Source organism: Zalophus californianus, chromosome 9 (assembly GCF_009762305.2).
Source record: "Zalophus californianus isolate mZalCal1 chromosome 9, mZalCal1.pri.v2, whole genome shotgun sequence".
Taxonomy (NCBI): domain Eukaryota; kingdom Metazoa; phylum Chordata; class Mammalia; order Carnivora; family Otariidae; genus Zalophus; species Zalophus californianus.
In genome coordinates this window covers 79,088,081-79,105,487 of record NC_045603.1, presented here as the reverse complement: position 1 = coordinate 79,105,487, position 17,407 = coordinate 79,088,081, and the positions used below count along the sequence as shown (strand labels likewise).

The window sequence follows — 17,407 nt, the reverse complement described above, 5'->3', positions numbered from 1 at the left end:
AAGTCTGGAACCCGGAAGTGTAAAATATTTTTACTGCTGTGGGTGGAAGGCAGGTAGGGGTAAGGTGGTACGGGAGACTACAGAACAGGTTTAATTCCATTGACAATGCCAGTTTCAATTCAACTCAAGCAAAACCTCATTCCTCCCTCTTCCTCTAAGTTCTGCCCTTGCTCCCACCTCCTCCCCGGCCAATTTCTCTGTGCACAGAGACTCTTGGTAGGATTCACTCTGGGACTTGCTGGAGTGTCTGCTTTCCCTATGCTTCAAACACAGTGGCCCCTATAGCAAACCCTTGTAATGATGATTAACATTTGTTTCGCAATTGCAGTAAGTAAAATGTATTCACTTATAAAAACCATCTTTGCTTAAAAGCCTGGCTGGAATTATAATAGTACTGTAAGGGAGGAAAACTAATAGAAGCAAAAAGTGCTTAAGAATGTAAATGAAAGATTCATTCACATGATTGGTAAATGCTTATTTTGTTAGGCCTGGCCCTACACCCTCCCAATCCAGCAGGAAAAAGAACAAAGTCCCTACTCTTGGACAGTTTCTCTTTTAATGGTGGAAGATTGACAATAAACAAATATATGAATATATATTTAAAATGCATCTTAAAAAATATGTGAGGTGTCATGTGAAAATAAAGCATGGATAAAGGGATAGAGGGTGAAGGGGGTGCTATTTTATTTGGGGTGGGTAAGGAAGACCTCTGAGAATCAGGGTATAATTGACCAGAGATCTGAATGAAAAGGGAGAGCATTAGTACAGATAAATCTGGGAAAGAATGATCTAGGCTTAGAAAGCTGCAAAGACAAAGGGGCCTGAAATGATGTGTATGATGTATAGCAGAGGAGGCTGGTGTGAATGGAACCGAGTGAGCCACGGGGAGAGTGATAGGAGCCGAGATCATAGAAGTAGCCAGCAAATAAAACAAGCAGATCAGACTTGTGAGGACTCGATTTTATTGTGAGTGATAAAGGGACTGATAGGCCTTGATCAGACTTAGAGTTAACTCACTTGAATGCTGGGTGGCCACTAGGTTGTAGGGAGGAAAGAGTGAAATCAGAGCCCATGGGAGCAGCTGGGAAGCTATTATAAGAGAGAAAAGGGTGGCCTGGATCAAAGTGGTACAGGAGGAGGGGTGAAGAGGTCAGATCTAGGAAGAGTTGAAGGTAAAGCAAACAGCTTTTGCTGATGATTGGATGAAGTGTAGGAGATAAATCACAGAGTGCTGTCTTTCCGAACGTCTTAAATATTAAGGATGCAAGGGAAGAAATAAAGGCACGCACTTTGAATGTGCCTGGAAGGTACCCAAACACCCAATTAATGTTTCCTTGGCCAATAGGGACCCCTATCTGTGGCAATGCTGTGTAGAGGAAGCTATCAAGAAGGTGGTTAGTATAGTAAAAACAACATTCAGCTTGAAATCAGATGTGGGTTCGAGTTGAATTATCTTAAGAGCAGAGTCTGGTGACTTAACTCTTCATCTTCTTACCTGTAAATGGGAATGAGTTCAACTAATACGAAGGAGACAACGCTTGTGATAACATTTTTCATACTAAACTGTAAGCTAAGGAAAATTGTGAAGACTAGTACAAATTGTAAATATTCATGTTCTAAGCAGATGGAAGATATAAATCAAAGACTTACCATGTCTTTTTTTATCATGAAAATAAAAATGTGAAGCTTTTGCTGATTTAAAAAATACCGTATTTTTAAAAATCTGCATTCTGCTGTAAAAAAAATACAGTATAGAAAGTTAAGCCTCAGGAATCTCAGCTCCTCTCTCCATATCCATCCTGTCCAGTTTGCTGTTTGCCTTACAGAATGCGTACTGCATATTAGGAATATTTTACACAAATGGAATCATATGATCCACAAACTGCATTTTTTTTAGAACAACTATATGTTGTAGACAATATTCCATGCTAATAGATTTATATCCTCTTTAAGGCTGACATCAATGGTTCATAGTCCTGCCTACAGATTAGATTCACTTGGGAGCAAAAAAGCAAAAACAAAAACTCAATACATTTCACAGTGAGGGCCAGGACCGTTTTTCTTAAATCTCCTGAGGTAATAATTCTAACCTGCAACCAGGATTAGGTTTCCATGTGTCCAAGTAGTATGTCTTACGTATACATCATAGTATATTTAAGCCATACTGTTTTGATGGATATTTAGATTGCAAAGTCCATTCACATACCTGGATATTGTCTATTTGCCATGCCTGTAAGTAGACAAACTTTGTTCACTCACATTTTTTTTTCTTTTTGTTCACTCACTTTTTATAAAGTTTTGTCTAAAAGTAGCTCTCTGACAGAAAGTCACTGGACCAATCTGGGTTTAGATATAATAAAAACCCATTATGAAACCCCTTAATATTTAGAATTGTTCCACACAGCACTGGCTACATAATTTTGTTGGGCCATAATTTGGTCATGAAAGCTGAAGAAAAGATTTTTTTTAAAGCTTTTTAAAAAATTTTTTTATTAACATATAATGTATTATTTGTTTCAGGGGTACAGGTATGATTCATCAGTCTTACACAATTCACAGCGCTCACCATAGCACATACCCTCCCCAATGTCCATCAACCAGCCACCCCATCCCTCCCACCCCTCACCACTCCAGCAATTCTCAGTTTGTTTCCTGAGATTAAGAATTCCTCATATCAGTGAGGTCATATGATACTTGTCTTTCTCCGATTGACTTATTTCGCTTAGCATAATACCCTCTGGTTCCATCCATGTTGTTGCAAATGGCAAGATTGTTTTTTTGATGGCTGCATAGTATTCCATTGTATATATATACCACATTGAAGAAAAGATGTTTATCATAAGTGAGCAACTACACTTTTAAGAACTTTTCCAATTGAAAAATCTTGTAATTCTTAGTGACTCTTAGGTACATGCTTTACTGTTTACACTGCATGAAACGTATTATTGCCTGCTGACAGCATTACAAATGAGTTAACTTTTAATATAGAATGAACCTTATTGTACTTGATGCCTGGGAAAACAATAAGTATTTCTCTAGTTCCTCTGGTCATATCTGTCCACTAATGTCTTAGGGAGACAAAAAGACAACACAGGAAGGCAAGGTGAGGACCTAAGTCTGAACTTCTTGCTCAGGAATTAAGAAATCTCTGAATATAAACTAATTCCATAAGGATTCGTACTTTTTGTCCCTAAATTTGTATGGTATAAGTCTTGTACTTCATCGTACTAAAATATACAAACCAGAGAGAGCAAAAATCACTCTGTATTGACCCGTGAGCTTAATTTCAATGGCCACCATTTATATTCCGCCTTCTGCAACATAACTACAGCCTGAGGAAGATATTATTGTTCCCATTTTCCATGAAACTGAAGCTCAGAGATGTTAGGTGGATTTTCCCCAGAATACAAAGAAACAGCCTGGATTCAAACCCCACATCCATCTGACTAAAAGGCTGTGCTTTTAATCTTAAAAATAGAGGAGAGGGTAGAACACCGAGTGAAGACAGAAGCAGAGATTGGAGTCATGTGATACAAGCTAAGGATTGTCTGCAAACCATCAGAAATGAGGAGGGAGGGAGACATACAGATTGTCTCTCAGAACTTCCAGAAGGAACTGTTAAACTTAAAACCGTTAGTTATTTTACCAGCAAAAAATGGTTTACTAGGGATTAGCAGAGAATTGCAGTTCAGGACAAAGCATTGGCAAGTCTGGAGAACAAAGGAGAAGACTGCTTTATTACAGAGAAAAGAAGGGAGTTGGGAGGGACTGTTACCAATGGAAAATGCAGGGGAGTAAACTGGGAGTTTGAGGCATGGTGCCTTTTCATTGGCTGAATCGTGACAGTCTCTTATTGGCTGGGCTGTTGCTGCGGCAGGAGAACAACTTCCTTCTCCTCCTGGGCTTAGTACAGCGGTATCCAACTTGCAAGACTTGCAAGGTACTCTCTGTTCCTTTGGGGTCTGTACTTGCTGGGTAGTGGTAGGACGTGAGAGCTCCCCCATCTGGCCTCTAGACTTCATTTTAAATGATACTGCCTTTTACTGATTTTCACAGAACCAACCCTTTTAACACCTGGATTTGGGTTTTTTAGCATCTAGAACGGGTGAAAGAATAAATGTTTATTGTTAAGTCACTCAATTTGTGGTACTTTGTTACAGCAGTCCTAGGAAACTAGTACACCTAACACACTGTACTTCTGCTTTGGAACAATTATGGGATGGTAAAAGGCCAGAAAAGATGAGAATGGTGATTATCACAAATACTTGTCCCTATCTGCCAGTTATCTTCTCCCCGCCCCCCAATACTGATTGATGTCCATAGCACACCGAATGCTTGCATACATACACACCACTCTGGAACATCTGCATCCCCCTGCTCTACTTGGTATGCTTAGCAAGAGTCAGTCGTGTTTGTTCCCGGTTATTCTTGTTACTACAATTTTGTACTTTGGTTAATAGTACCTATTAAAAAAATTGAGGATAACTTTATTAATGGTTGTACGTTAATTCATCCTAGCGTAGAGGTTGTCAAAATAGGTTCCAATCCAAGATACCTTGAGGTAGGAAGACCTTGAACTCACCTCCTCCACAGACACAAATATCTACACCTTTTTATAGAAATAGAGTAGGGTAGAAGAGAAGAGATATCATTTAAAGAATGACCATTATTTTCGAGGTCCTGAGGAGTTCCGACTTTTTGTAATTCTAACCTGCTCTACCAAGGCATTAATAACAGTTACAGCCCTATGCACACAGGGCGCTCCCTGCATGATAATAGTACACCCAGAACTCTGTATTTACTTCATTAGGATCAACCCAGGCAAGAAAAAATGAAGTCAAGTTTTAAACACAAGTAGTTCGGCTAGAACTACTCTCAGATACTGTCTCGCCCTTAGAGTGTATCACTTGCACCAGCTCAAGACTTCTTTAAACCGAGAAAGTGTGGAAAAGCAGCAGTTGCGAAGGAGCAGGGCCCTAAGGCAAACTGCCAGACTCCTGGGTCATCTGAAATCCCACCCAGATCACATTTGCCCTCTGTAAGCCACATTTCCCCCATCCCTTATGGTCCTCTTTGGACTCACTGCTTCGATTTTTTTTTTTTTTTAACCTTTTTGTTTTCTTTTCATTAGTTTTTTCTATTTGGGGGCTATCTTCCGGCACGTTTGCCTCCGGCGCTGACTTTGCAGGCCCACCTGTTTCCTGTTTCTCCGCCCTAGCGACGGGGCAAGGCGGGGCGAACGTGCGCGGTAGCGGCGTCAGACCCGCCCCTGACTCCCGACTGCGCTTGTCCCGTCCGGCTTACCGTCTTCGCCGCCATGGCGGCCGCCGCGCTGCCCGCGTGCCTCGCCCTGCAGCCGGGGGCCAGGACCCTGCGTGCCTTCTGTACCTCCGTGTCTCTGGCCACCCGCTCTGCGATAGCAAGGCCGCGTGAGTGTCTGTCGCGTCGCCTCCGGGCTTTGGGGGAGGTGAGAGGGCGGAATACCGAATCCATGATGGCCGCCGCGGTGGCGGAGTCCGCACCGTCTGGGGGAAGCTGGGGTGTCCTCTGCCAGCCTGTCGCTGGCCCTCCCGGTAGGAAAGCCGCAGGTGTGGGTCTCTTCTCTGCGCCCGTGTCACCGGGTTTCTAGTTGCCGATTTCTGCTTCTGGGTGCTCTGGGCGCGGTGAGCTTGCTCCCCCCACCCCCTTACAGTGACCCGTGTTTTCTGGTGCTCCCTTACGCGGCCATTGGCACGGGGTCACTCTAGTTACTGGTGCCCGGTCATTTTTGTTGGGCTGTGTTAAACCATGGGTTTTCTCGAACGTTAAGAGAAGCATACAGCTGTCCTGGGACAAACTGCAGCTTTGAATTCCAGCCCTAGGTATGCCACCAAATGGGATGACCCTCATTCAACAGGCATTATTGAGATGAGCTCCATTCGAGATGCTCTTCTTGCCTTGGAAGAGTCTATGGACAAGACAGATGAGTTAACGGAGTCACACTATATGTAGTGTGAGGTGCTGTAAGGGAAGCGTGAATGGAGTAACACAGGGACATTGAGAAAGCCCATGGGAGTCAGGGAAAGCCACGTTAAAGAGGGGGCGTGTCCAGTCATTCACCAGGTACTGTCCATGCTACCTTCTGTAACATCTCTAATCTTCGTATTAGCAAACAGTTCAGTCTAGGCCACCATCTCTCACTTCTACGGTAGTTTCTTCACTGGTCCCTATTTCTGCTCTTGCTCTCCTGCCTTGAATTCTCACAACCAGACTGAAGTATTCAAAAAGCGAATCTTACTTTGCCACTCTTTTGTTCAAAATCTACGAATGATTTCTCATTGCTTTAAAATAGGATAAATTTCTAAATTCCTTAATTTGTCAGAGTGGCCCTTTATAGTCTTAACACTTGTATCTTGTCAGTTTTTTATTCATTTTGTAAATACTTAACTCCTGCTGTGTGCTGGGTAGTGTTCTAGATACTGGGATATGGCAAGGTCTCTCACCTGAAGTTTACAATCTTTTGGGAAGGTCAGACAAAACAATGTCAGTACAGTGTCAGGTGATGATTAGTGCTTTGAAGAAAAATAAAGCAGGTATTGAGAATGATGGATTGGAGGGGTACTGGCTACAGAGTAGGAAAAGATTGGGTAGTCAGGAAAGCCCTCCTTGGGGAAGTGACATTTGAGCAGAGCCCATGGTATATACCATGCCAAGATCGGGGGGGCGGGGTGGGGAAGAGCATTGTTGGCATAGGGATCTGCAAGTGCAAAGGCCCAGAAGTGAGAACAAGCTTGGGGAGGTGATCGAGGAACAGAAACAAAGTTAACTTGGAGGTAAGTGAACATAGGTGAGTGGTAGTCTAAGGTGTTGGAAAGATAAGTAATGATCAGATCTCACAATGGCTTTTAGGCATTTGGCTTGGATTTTATTATAAGTTTGGGATTATACTGGAAGGTTTTGAACATGGAAGTGATATAATGTGATTTATACTTTTTAAAAAATTATTTATTTATTATTAGGTTGGGGAGGAGCAGAGGGAAAGGGACAAGCGGACTGTGCTGAGTATGGAGCCTGACACAGGGATTGATCCCATGACCCTGAGATCATGACCTAAGCTGAAATCAAGAGTCAGATGCTTAACCGACTAAGCCATGCAGGTGCCCCTGATTTATACTTTTAAAAGATCACTGACCACTGGGGCACCTGGGTGGCTCATTTGGTTAAGCATCTGCCTTCTTAGGCTTGGGTCATTATCCTGGGGTCCTAGGATTGAGCCCGCATTGGGCCCCCTGCTCCGTGGGGAGCCTGCTTCTCCCTCTGCCCGCTGCTCCCCCTGCTTGTGCTCTCTCTCTCTCTGTCAAATAAATAAATAAAATATTTTGAAAAATCACTGACTACTGTGTGGAGAACCAACTTTAGTGGGGTAAGAGTGGAATCCAGGAGATCAGTTTGGAAGCTTTTGCAGTAGTCCAAATGAAATGATGGTGAGTTGGATTGAGGTAATAGCAGAGAAGGTGGCGTGGTTGGATATGGGATATATTTTAAAGGTATAGGTGGGAGGACTTACTGATGGATTTGATATGGGGCATGAGGAAAAGTCTCCGGAAGCAGGTTAGATTCTTATCCGGAGTAATCGGATGAATAGCAGTGTCATTTACAGGGATCAGGAAGACTGGAAGAAGAATATCAAGAACTCTATCAAGGATGTTTTATAGTTGAGATGCTTATTAAATATTTGCAACCTCTTTTCTCAGTGTTCTTTCTGTTCTAGTCTTAAATTTCAGCCATACTGAACTGTTCCCATTGATTTTTCCATCTCCTTTTCTCTGTAGAAATTTTCTCACTTGCTTGTTCCCAGGGCTACCTCTTGCTTATCCTTAAGGTTTAGGCTTAACGTCCAGTTCTTCAGGGAGATTTTCTCCAACTAATTGACTAAGTTTGTTCCCCTGCTATATGTTGCCATTAATATTACGACTCTTTATTGAAATTACTTGTTAAATAGTTATCTTATTTGACAGACTACACTTTGTGAAAGCAAGGTCTGTGTTTCTCCTACTCATTGCTGCCTTCTCTGTTTCTGGTACACAATATCACTCAAATGATTTTTTTTTTTTAAAGATTTTATTTATTTATTTGACAGAGCGAAAGAGCACAAGCAGAGGGAGCAGCAGAGGGAGAGGAAGAAGCAGGCCCCTTTCCGAGCAGGGATCCTGATGCGGGATTCGATCCCAGGACCCTGGGATCATGACCTGAGCCGAAGGCAGATGCTTAACTATCTGAGCCACCCAGGCACCCTCACTCAAATGATTTTTGAGTGAATAAATGAATTACTATCAGGGGATGAATAAGAATTTGTCAGATAAAGAAATGAGATGGGGAGGCGGAAGGGGACAGAAGCCAGACAGATAGAAGGGATGCACATTCCAGGCAGAGAGAACAGTAAGTTTGGAGACAGTCCAAAGGCTCTAGTACTGGAAGTTTAACTGTGAAGGGAGATGAAGCTAGAGATAAAAGTGGTTCAGAGCGTGAAGAGTCCTATATGCAATGCTATTGTCACCCCAACTCTTTGATTCTTAGTTTTCTTGGCTCTAAATGGCCTCTAAGGAAATAGTACTTACAGTTATTGTGAACAATAAGATTCAGATAATGAAAAGCACGTAGCACAGTGTCTGGCATGTGAAAGTGCTGAATAATTATAGCTATTGTTACTGTAGTGTAGCAAAACGGGCATAAGGTAATATTTTGAAAGGTATATACTGTATGTAAATAATTTACTCTCTTTTTTAAAGATATTTATTTATTTGACAGAGAGACAGTGAGAGAGGGAACACAAGCAGGGGGAGTGGGAGAGGGAGAAGCAGGCTTTCCGAGGAGCAGGGAGCCGGATGCAGGGCTCGATCCCAGGACCCTGGGATCATGACCTGAGCCAAAGACAGACGCTTAACGACTGAGCCACCCAGGCGCCCCTAATTTACTCTCTTCTATAGTTATATGATTTATTAGGAATGGCAATGATTTTTGTTATTACTGGCATTATTGTAGCATTGACAGTTCTAATATGCAATACAGAAGGAGAAACAAGGGTTTTGTTTTGGTGGAACCAAATATGAGAAGTATATTTATAGTTAAAATATTTCAAATCGGTTATCTTTAAAGATGTAAAATACTTATTTCTAACTAAATATTTTAATTTGGGAAAGTGAGTTTGACTATGAACCTTAAAATTCATTGGAAATATTTCTTTAGATGATAAATTCACTATATCATCAATCACAGTGCACTTTACATTTATTTTTTTAATTAATTTATTTTTGTAAAGATTTTATTTATCCATTTGCTAGAAAGAGCGTGGGTGGGAGAGACTGAGCGAGAGTACAAGCAGGGGGAGCTGCAGGCAGAGGGAGAAGCAGGCTCCCTGCTGAGCAAGGAGCCCTATGTGGGGCTTGATCCCAGGACCCCGAGATCATGACCTGAGCCGAAGGCAGCCACTTAACCTCCTGAGCCACCCAGGCGTCCCTGCACTCTACATTTATATAACTCTGGACTTTTAACTATTTCTGACTTTTCATTAAGATGATTTAGTCCCAGAGCTTACAGAAAATGGATTATTGTTTCATTTTTGTATTACTGAATACCCGAAACAATCTGAGAGTTATGGGATCATGATCAGTGTTGAACAACTGTACATTATTCAGCTCTCTCTACCTACTGTGTTGTCTTTTAGGTACAGCAGACAGAACATCCAGATATGAAAGACCACTGAGAAGAAAGGTAAACAATTAATGTACTCTATACTATCTTAATGTTGTCTGAAGTTTTAAAGTGAGGCAGATATTCATGATCAGGCAGAAGAGCGCTGCCCAAGAAGGCTTCACAAGGGGATGTGTACTTGGTGACTGCCAGAGCCTTGGCTCTAGTCTTTGACTGGTTTTTGTCAGTACCCCAAAAAATGGATCATCTTTAAGAGATGGACTCACTCACACACGCCTGGGAAATAAGTGTATATTAAACTAGAATATAGAATTTTTTTTAAGACTTTATTTATTTATTTGACAGAGAGAGACATAGCGAGAGAGGGAACACAAGCAGGGGGAATGGGAGAGGGAGAAGCAGGCTTCCCACTAAGCAGGGAGCCCGATGCGGAGCTCGATCCCAGGACCCTGGGATCATGACCTGAGCCGAAGGCAGATGCTCAATGACTGAGCAACCCAGGCACCCCTAGAATTATTTTTGATGATGCTTTTAATAATCATGAAGCCTGGGATGTGTGTATTAATCTCACTAGTTTGGTCTCACACTGTAGGCAAGTCAGTGGAAGAATCCAAATCCTAAGGTCACTTGTTGAGGATGGAGTCAGAACAGAGACAAATAATTAGATGGAAGTTAAATGGTACCAAATTATAATTATCTAGAGTAGTTATTCTCACACGAATATTACCTTCTTCCAGGGCGTACAGTACACTGGTTTTGATATCACATTGTTGGTCATTGCCAGATTTTGCTTCTTTAAGCCCTACTTTTGTATTCTGGCCATCCCCTTCTAATGAATACAGTTTTTTTAAAAAAAAGTGTATGTTAATGTGATTGACTAAACTGTCACATAGCTGTTCTCTGGAACTAGGAGACATAATTTCTCATGTACGTATTCAGTTAGTTTAACTCATTTACTTATTTCTTATTTCCTTTATTTCCAAATTTTCAGTGTCCCCTCATGTACTGACTTCGATCAAAAAAGTTCTAAAAACTAAAGACGGTCTCTAGCTTACAGTGGTTCAGCTTACAATTTTTCGACTTTATGGTGGTGAGAAAGCAGTACACATTCAGTAGAAACCGTACTAGGAATTTTGAATTTCATCGTTTCCTGGGCTAGCGTTATGTGGTATGAAACTTGCACGATGCCTGGCAGTGGCAGTTAGGCATAGCTGCCAGTCAGCCACACAATCATGAGGATAAATAACCAATACACTTAACGACAAATCTGTACCCATATAACCATTCTTTTTTTTTTTTTTTACTTTCAGTACAGTAATCAGTAAATTATATGACATATTCAACACTTTATTATAAAATAGGCTTTGTTTTAGATGGTTTTACCCAAATGTAAGCTAATGTAAGTGTTCTGAGCACATTTAAGGCAGGTTAGGCTAAGCTATGCTGTTTGGTAAGTTAGGTGTATTAAAAGCATTTTTGACTTAGGGAGTTTTCAACTTACGATGGGTTTATTGGGACACTCAATCAATGTAAACACTCGGTGTTCCAATAAACCCATTGTAAGTTCAGGAAGATCTGTATTTCAGAATACGTTGTTACTTGGACATAAGCCCATCATAAGTTGAGGAGGATCTGTATTTCAAAATACATTGTTACTCTTCCACAAAATATAAAAAATTTGCTAAAAGTCTAAATCCACAGAAATTTTTAGTGAAGGAAGTGTGCTGTTAAAGGGGATTCTTAACAGGGGGTTTGTAGAAACAGTGCAAAAATATAACGTAGGTTTGGTGTTTTTTCATTTGAATAGCAACAACTTTATAAGAGGTCAGATTTTATGTAGGTTGCAATTCTGCTTCTGTTTCTTTTAATTGTAGCTCTTTTTGCTTTAAAATTAAAGATCATGTTCATATTTAAAATATTAAACTATTTTATATTCCGTAGGCACTTCCTCCTAGGACAGAGAAAATGTCTGTTGACCAAGATTGGCCTAGTGTCTATCCTGTTGCAGCACCATTTAAACCCTCTGCTGTACCTCTTCCCATTCGAATGGGTTATCCAGTAAAAAGGGGGGTGCCCATGGCAAAGGAGGGAAATCTAGAACTTTTAAAGGTAAGATAAATTGCTGATTCATTGGCTGAGACTTATATCTAAATAAATGCTGATCCTCTTCCCACTCCTACCCTGCCTTGTACTTCAGGGTTCAGTATGTAGCAGCAGCTTATTGGATTTTAGTTTAAGTTTTTTTTTTTTCGGGTAGTAATGGATGATATATTCTGATTGTCCATGGTAAAGAAGACTCAAAGAGTCCTGGGCATTTAAGAATATAATCAGTTGGTCCTATGGCTTCCCTTTTGGTTTTTCGTTTTCTATGGTGTTTTTTCTATCTTGTATCTTTCGAGTGGAACTAGGAAAAATGAAATAACCTAATTTGAGATTGAGAATTGGGGGCTGAAATTTACTTTTTTTTTAAAAAGATTTTATTTATTTGAGAGAGACAGGGAGAGGAAGCACACGCACAAGAGAGCACCAACGGCAGGGAGAGGCAGAGGGTGCAGGGCTCGATCCCATGAACTGAGCCAAAGGCAGACGCTTAATCAACTGAGCCACCCAGGGGTCCCTGAAATCTACTTTTAAAAGAGAGATTTTGAAACTTTCTATCCAGAAAAGTACAATATTATTTAATATTGTTATAGCCCTTAAACTTCTTTATTTCTTGAAGCAAAATATGTCATATTAAATGCTTCAGTTGGTAGCATCTATAATGATTTATGAACTATAAGCTTTTTTCTCCTTAAGATTTTATTTATTTGGGCGCCTGGGTGGCTCAGTTGGTTAAGTGACTGCCTTCGGCTCAGGTCACGATCCTGGAGTCCTGGGATCGAGTCCCACATCGGGCTCCCTGCTCAGCGGGGAGTCTGCTTCTCCCTCTGACCCTCCCCCCTCTCATGTGCTCTCTCTCTCTCTCTTTCAAGTAAATAAATAAATAAATCTTTAAAAAAAACCATTTTATTTATTTATTTTTGCGAGAGAGATCGTGAGTGAGTGGGGGCTGGGGGAGGCGGGGGCGCAGGGAAGGGAGGGGCAGAGGGAGAAGCAGGCTCCTTGCTGAGCAGGGAGCTGGATGCAGGGCTTGATCCCAGGACTCAGGGATCATGACCTGAGCTGAAGGCAGACACTTAACCGACTGAGCCATCCAGGCACTGTGAACTATAAGCTTTTTTTTTTTTATTTTTTTTTTAATTTTTTTTTTCGATTTTATTTATTTGAGAGAGAGAGACAGAGATAGTGAGAGAGCACAAGTGGGGAGGAGAGGAAGAAGCAGGCTCCCCACAGAGCAGGGAGCCCGATGCGGGACTCGATCCCAGAACCCCGGGATCATGACCTGAGCCGAAGGCATTCGCTTAACCGACTGAGCCACCCAGGCGCCCAAACTATAAGCTTTTTAAAGAAACTATGAATATGCTTAGCCTGAGAATGCATATCTTAGGTGGTTCATGTTACATACGTATATAAGTATAATTGTCATAAACAAACAGTTTTCCACTTTTTTTATTGAAGTATAGTGAACACACAATTTTACATTAGTTTAGGTGTACAACATAGTGATTCCACAAACCTGTGTGTTATGCTGTACTCACCACAAATGTAGCTACCATCTCTCACCATACAACACTATTACAGTATCATTGACTGTATTTTCTTTTTTTTTTAAATTTTTTATTGTTATGTTAATCACCATACATTACAGCATTAGTTTTTAATGTAGTGTTCCATGATTCATTGTTTGTGCATAAACCCAATGCTCCACGCAGAACGTGCCCTCTTTAATACCCATCCCCAGGCTAACCCATCCCCCCAACACCTCCCCTCTAGAACCCTCAGTTTGATTTTCAGAGTCTATCATCTCTCATGGTTCGTCTCCCCCTCCGATTTCCCCCCTTCATTCTTCCCCTCCTGCCATCTTTTTTTTTTTTTTTTAAACATGTATTGCATTATTTGTTTCAGAGGTACAGATCTGGGATTCAACAGTCTTGCACAATTCACAGCGCTCACCATACTACATACCCTCCCCAATGTCTATCACCCAGCCAACCCCTCCCTCCCACCCTCCACCACTCCAGCAACCCTCAGTTTTGTTTCCTGAGATTAAGAACTTCTCATATCAATGAGGTCATATGATACATGTCTTTCTCTGATTGACTTATTTCACTCAGCATAACACCCTCCCGTTCCAGCCACATCGTTGCAAATGGCAAGATCTCCTTCCTTTTGATGGCTGCATAATATTCCATTGTGTATATATACCACATCTTCTTTATCCATTCATCTGTCGATGGACATCTTGGCTCTTTCCACAGTTTAGCTATTATGGGCATTGCTGCTATAAACATCGGGGTGCACATACCCCTTCGGATCCCTACATTTGTATCTTTGGGGTAAATACCCAGTAGTGCAATTGCTGGATCGTATAGTACCTCTGTTTTCAACTGTTTGAGGAACCTCCATACTGTTTTCCAGAGTGGTTGCAGCAGCTTGCATTCCCACCAACAGTGTAGGAGGTTTCCCCTTTCTCCACATCCCCGCCAACATCTGTCGTTTCCTGACTTGTTAATTTTAGCCATTCTGACGGATGTGAGGTGGTATCTCATTGAGGTTTTGATTTGGATTTCCCTGATGCCGAGCGATGTTGAGCACCTTTTCATGGGTCTGTTGGCCATTTGGATGTCTTCTTTGGAAAAATGTCTGCTCATGTCTTCTGCCCCTTTCTTGATTGGATTATTTGTTCTTTGGGTGTTGAGTTTGATAAGTTCTTTATAGATTTTGGATACCAGCCCTTTATCTGATATGTCATTTGCCAGTATTTTCTCCCATTCTGTCACTTGTCTTTTGGTTTTGTGGACTGTTTCTTTTGGTGTGCAAAAGCTTTTTATCTTGATGAAATCCCAGTAGTTCATTTTTGCCCTGGCTTCCCTTGCCTTTGGCGATGTTTCTAGGAAGAAGTTGCTGCGGCTGAGGTCGAAGAGGTTGCTACCTGTGTTCTCCTTTAGGATTTAGATGGACTCCTGTCTCACGTTTAGGTCTTTCAACCATTTGGAGTCTCTTTTTGTGTGTGGTGTAAGGAAATGGTCCAGTTTCATTCTTCTGCATGTGGCTGTCCAATTTTCCCAACACATTTGTTGAAGAGACTGTCTTTTTGCCATTGGACATTCTTTCCTGCTTTGTCAAAGATAAGTTGACCATAGAGTTGAGGGTCCATTTCTGGGCTCTCTATTCTGTTCCATTGATCTATGTGTCTGTTTTTGTGCCAGTACCATGCTGTCTTGATGATGACAGCTTTGTAATAAAAGCTGGAAGTCCGGAATTGTGATGCCACCAGCTTTGCTTTTCTTTTTCAACATTCCTCTGGCTATTCGGGGTCTTTTCTGGTTCCATACAAATTTTAGGATTATTTGTTCCATTTCTTTGAAAAAAGTGGATGGTATTTTGATGGGGATTGCATTGAATGTGTAGATTGCTCTAGGTAGCATTGACATCTTCACAATGTTTGTTCTTCCAATCCATGAGCATGGAATGTTTTTCCATTTCTTTGTGTCTTCCTCTATTTCTTTCATGAGTATTTTATAGTTTTCTGAGTACACATCCTTTGCCTCTTTGGTTAGATTTATTCCTAGGTATCTTATGGTTTTGGGTGCAATTGTAAATGGGATCGACTCCCTAATTTCCCTCTCTTCTGTCTTGTTGTTGGGGTATAGGAATGCTACTGATTTCTGTGCATTGATTTTATATCCTGCCACTTTACTGAATTCCTGTATGAGTTCTAGCAGTTTTGGGGTGGAGTCTTTTGGATTTTCCACATACAGTATCGTATCATCTGCAAAGAGTGAGAGTTTGACTTCCTCCTTGCCGATTTGGATGCCTTTCATTTCTTTTTGTTGTCTGATTGCTGTGGCTAGGACTTCTAATACTATGTTGAATAGCAGTGGTGATAGGGACATCCCTGCCGCGTTCCTGACCTTAGGGGGAAAGCTCTCAGTTTTTTCCCATTGAGAATGTTATTTGCTGTAGGTTTTTCATAGATGGCTTTTATGATATTGAGGTAGGTACCCTCTATCCCTGTACTCTGAAGAGTTTTGATCAAGAAAGGATGCTGTACTTTGTCAGATGCTTTCTCTGCATCTACTGAGAGGATCATATGATTCTTGTTCTTTCTTTTGTTAATGTATTGTATCACGTTGATTGATTTGCGGATGTTGAACCAACCTTGCAGCCCAGGGATAAATCCCACTTGGTCATGGTGAATAATCCTTTTGATGTACTGTTGGATCCTATTAGGTAGTATTTTGGTGAGAATTTTTGCATCCATGTTCATCAAGGATATTGGTCTGTAATTCTCCTTTTTGATGGGGTCTTTGTCTGGGTTGGGGATCAAGGTAATGGTGGCCTCATAAAATGAGTTTGGAAGTTTTCCTTCCATTTCTATTTTTTGGAACAGTTTCAGGAGAATAGGTATTAATTCTTCTTTAAATGTCTGATAGATTTCCCCTGGGAAGCCATCCTGCCCTGGGCTTTTGTTGGGAGATTTCTGATGACTGCTTCAATTTCCTTAGTGGTTATAGGTCTGTTCAGGTTTTCTGTTTCTTCCTGGTTCAATTTTGGTAGTTGATACATCTCTAGGAATGCACCCATTTCCTCCAGGTTATCTAATTTGCTGGCATAGAGTTGCTCATAATATGTTCTTATAATTATTTGTATTTCTTTGGTGTTGGTTGTGATCTCCCCTCTTTCATTCATGATTTTGTTGATTTGGGTCATTTCTCTTTTCTTTTTGATAAGTCTGGCCAGGGGTTTATCAGTCCTTGTTAATTCTTTCAGAGAACCAGCTCCTAGTTTTGTGGATCTGTTCTACTGTTCTTTTGGTTTCTAGTTCATTGATTTCTGCTCTGATCTTTATTATTTCTCTTCTCCTGGTGGGTTTAGGCTTTATTTGCTGTTCTTTCTCTAGCTCCTTTAGGTGTAGGGTTAGGTTGTGTATTTGAGACCTTTCTTGTTTCCTGAGAAACGCTTGTAGTGCTATATACTTTCCTCTCAGGACTGCCTTTGCTGTATCCCAAAGATTTTGAACAGTTGTGTTTTCATTTTCATTGGTTTCCATGAATTTTTTTAATTCTTCTTTAATTTCCTGGTTGACCCATTCATTCTTTAGTAGGATGCTCTTTAGCCTCCATGTATGAGTTCTTTCCGACTTTCCTCTTGTGATTGAGTTCTAGTTTCAAAGCATTGTGGTCTGAAAATATGCCGGGAATGATCCCAATCTTTTGGTACCGGTTGAGACCTGATTTGTGACCTAGGATGTGGTCAGTTCTGGAGAAAGTTCCATGGGCACTAGAGAAGAATGTGTATTCCATTGCTTTGGGATGGAATGTTCTGAATATGTCTGTGAAGTCCATTTGGTCCAGTGTGTCATTTAAGGTCTTTATTTCCTTGTTGATCTTTTGCTTAGATGATCTGTCCATTTCAGTCAGGGGGGTGTTAAAGTCCCCCAGTATTATTGTATTGTTGTCAATGTGTTTCTTCGCTTTTGTTATTAATTGCCTTATATAATTGGCTGCTCCCATGTTAGGGGCATAGATATTTACAATTGTTAGATCTTCTTGTTGGATAGACCCTTTAAGTAGGATATAGTGTCCTTCTTCATCTCTTATTACAGTCTTTGTTT

At 41.0% G+C, this 17,407-nt stretch overlaps 1 protein-coding gene across 3 annotated transcripts in view; it reads left to right on the top strand.

Annotated features, from left to right (window-relative positions):
• Window positions 1–5,268: 5,268 nt before the first annotated feature.
• Window positions 5,269–17,407, top strand: part of MRPS35 (mitochondrial ribosomal protein S35) — a 57,012-nt gene continuing 44,873 nt past the window's right edge. The window contains exons 1-3 of one of the 3 annotated variants that reach the window (XM_027595595.2): window positions 5,269–5,429; window positions 9,704–9,750; window positions 11,632–11,799. In XM_027595595.2, coding sequence (XP_027451396.2) covers window positions 5,318–5,429; window positions 9,704–9,750; window positions 11,632–11,799 — 327 coding nt within the window. In that variant the 5' untranslated portion in view covers window positions 5,269–5,317. The remainder of the gene's footprint in view (window positions 5,430–9,703; window positions 9,751–11,631; window positions 11,800–17,407) is intronic. The other 2 variants (XR_003520157.2, XM_027595596.2) reach the window with 2 other exon arrangements.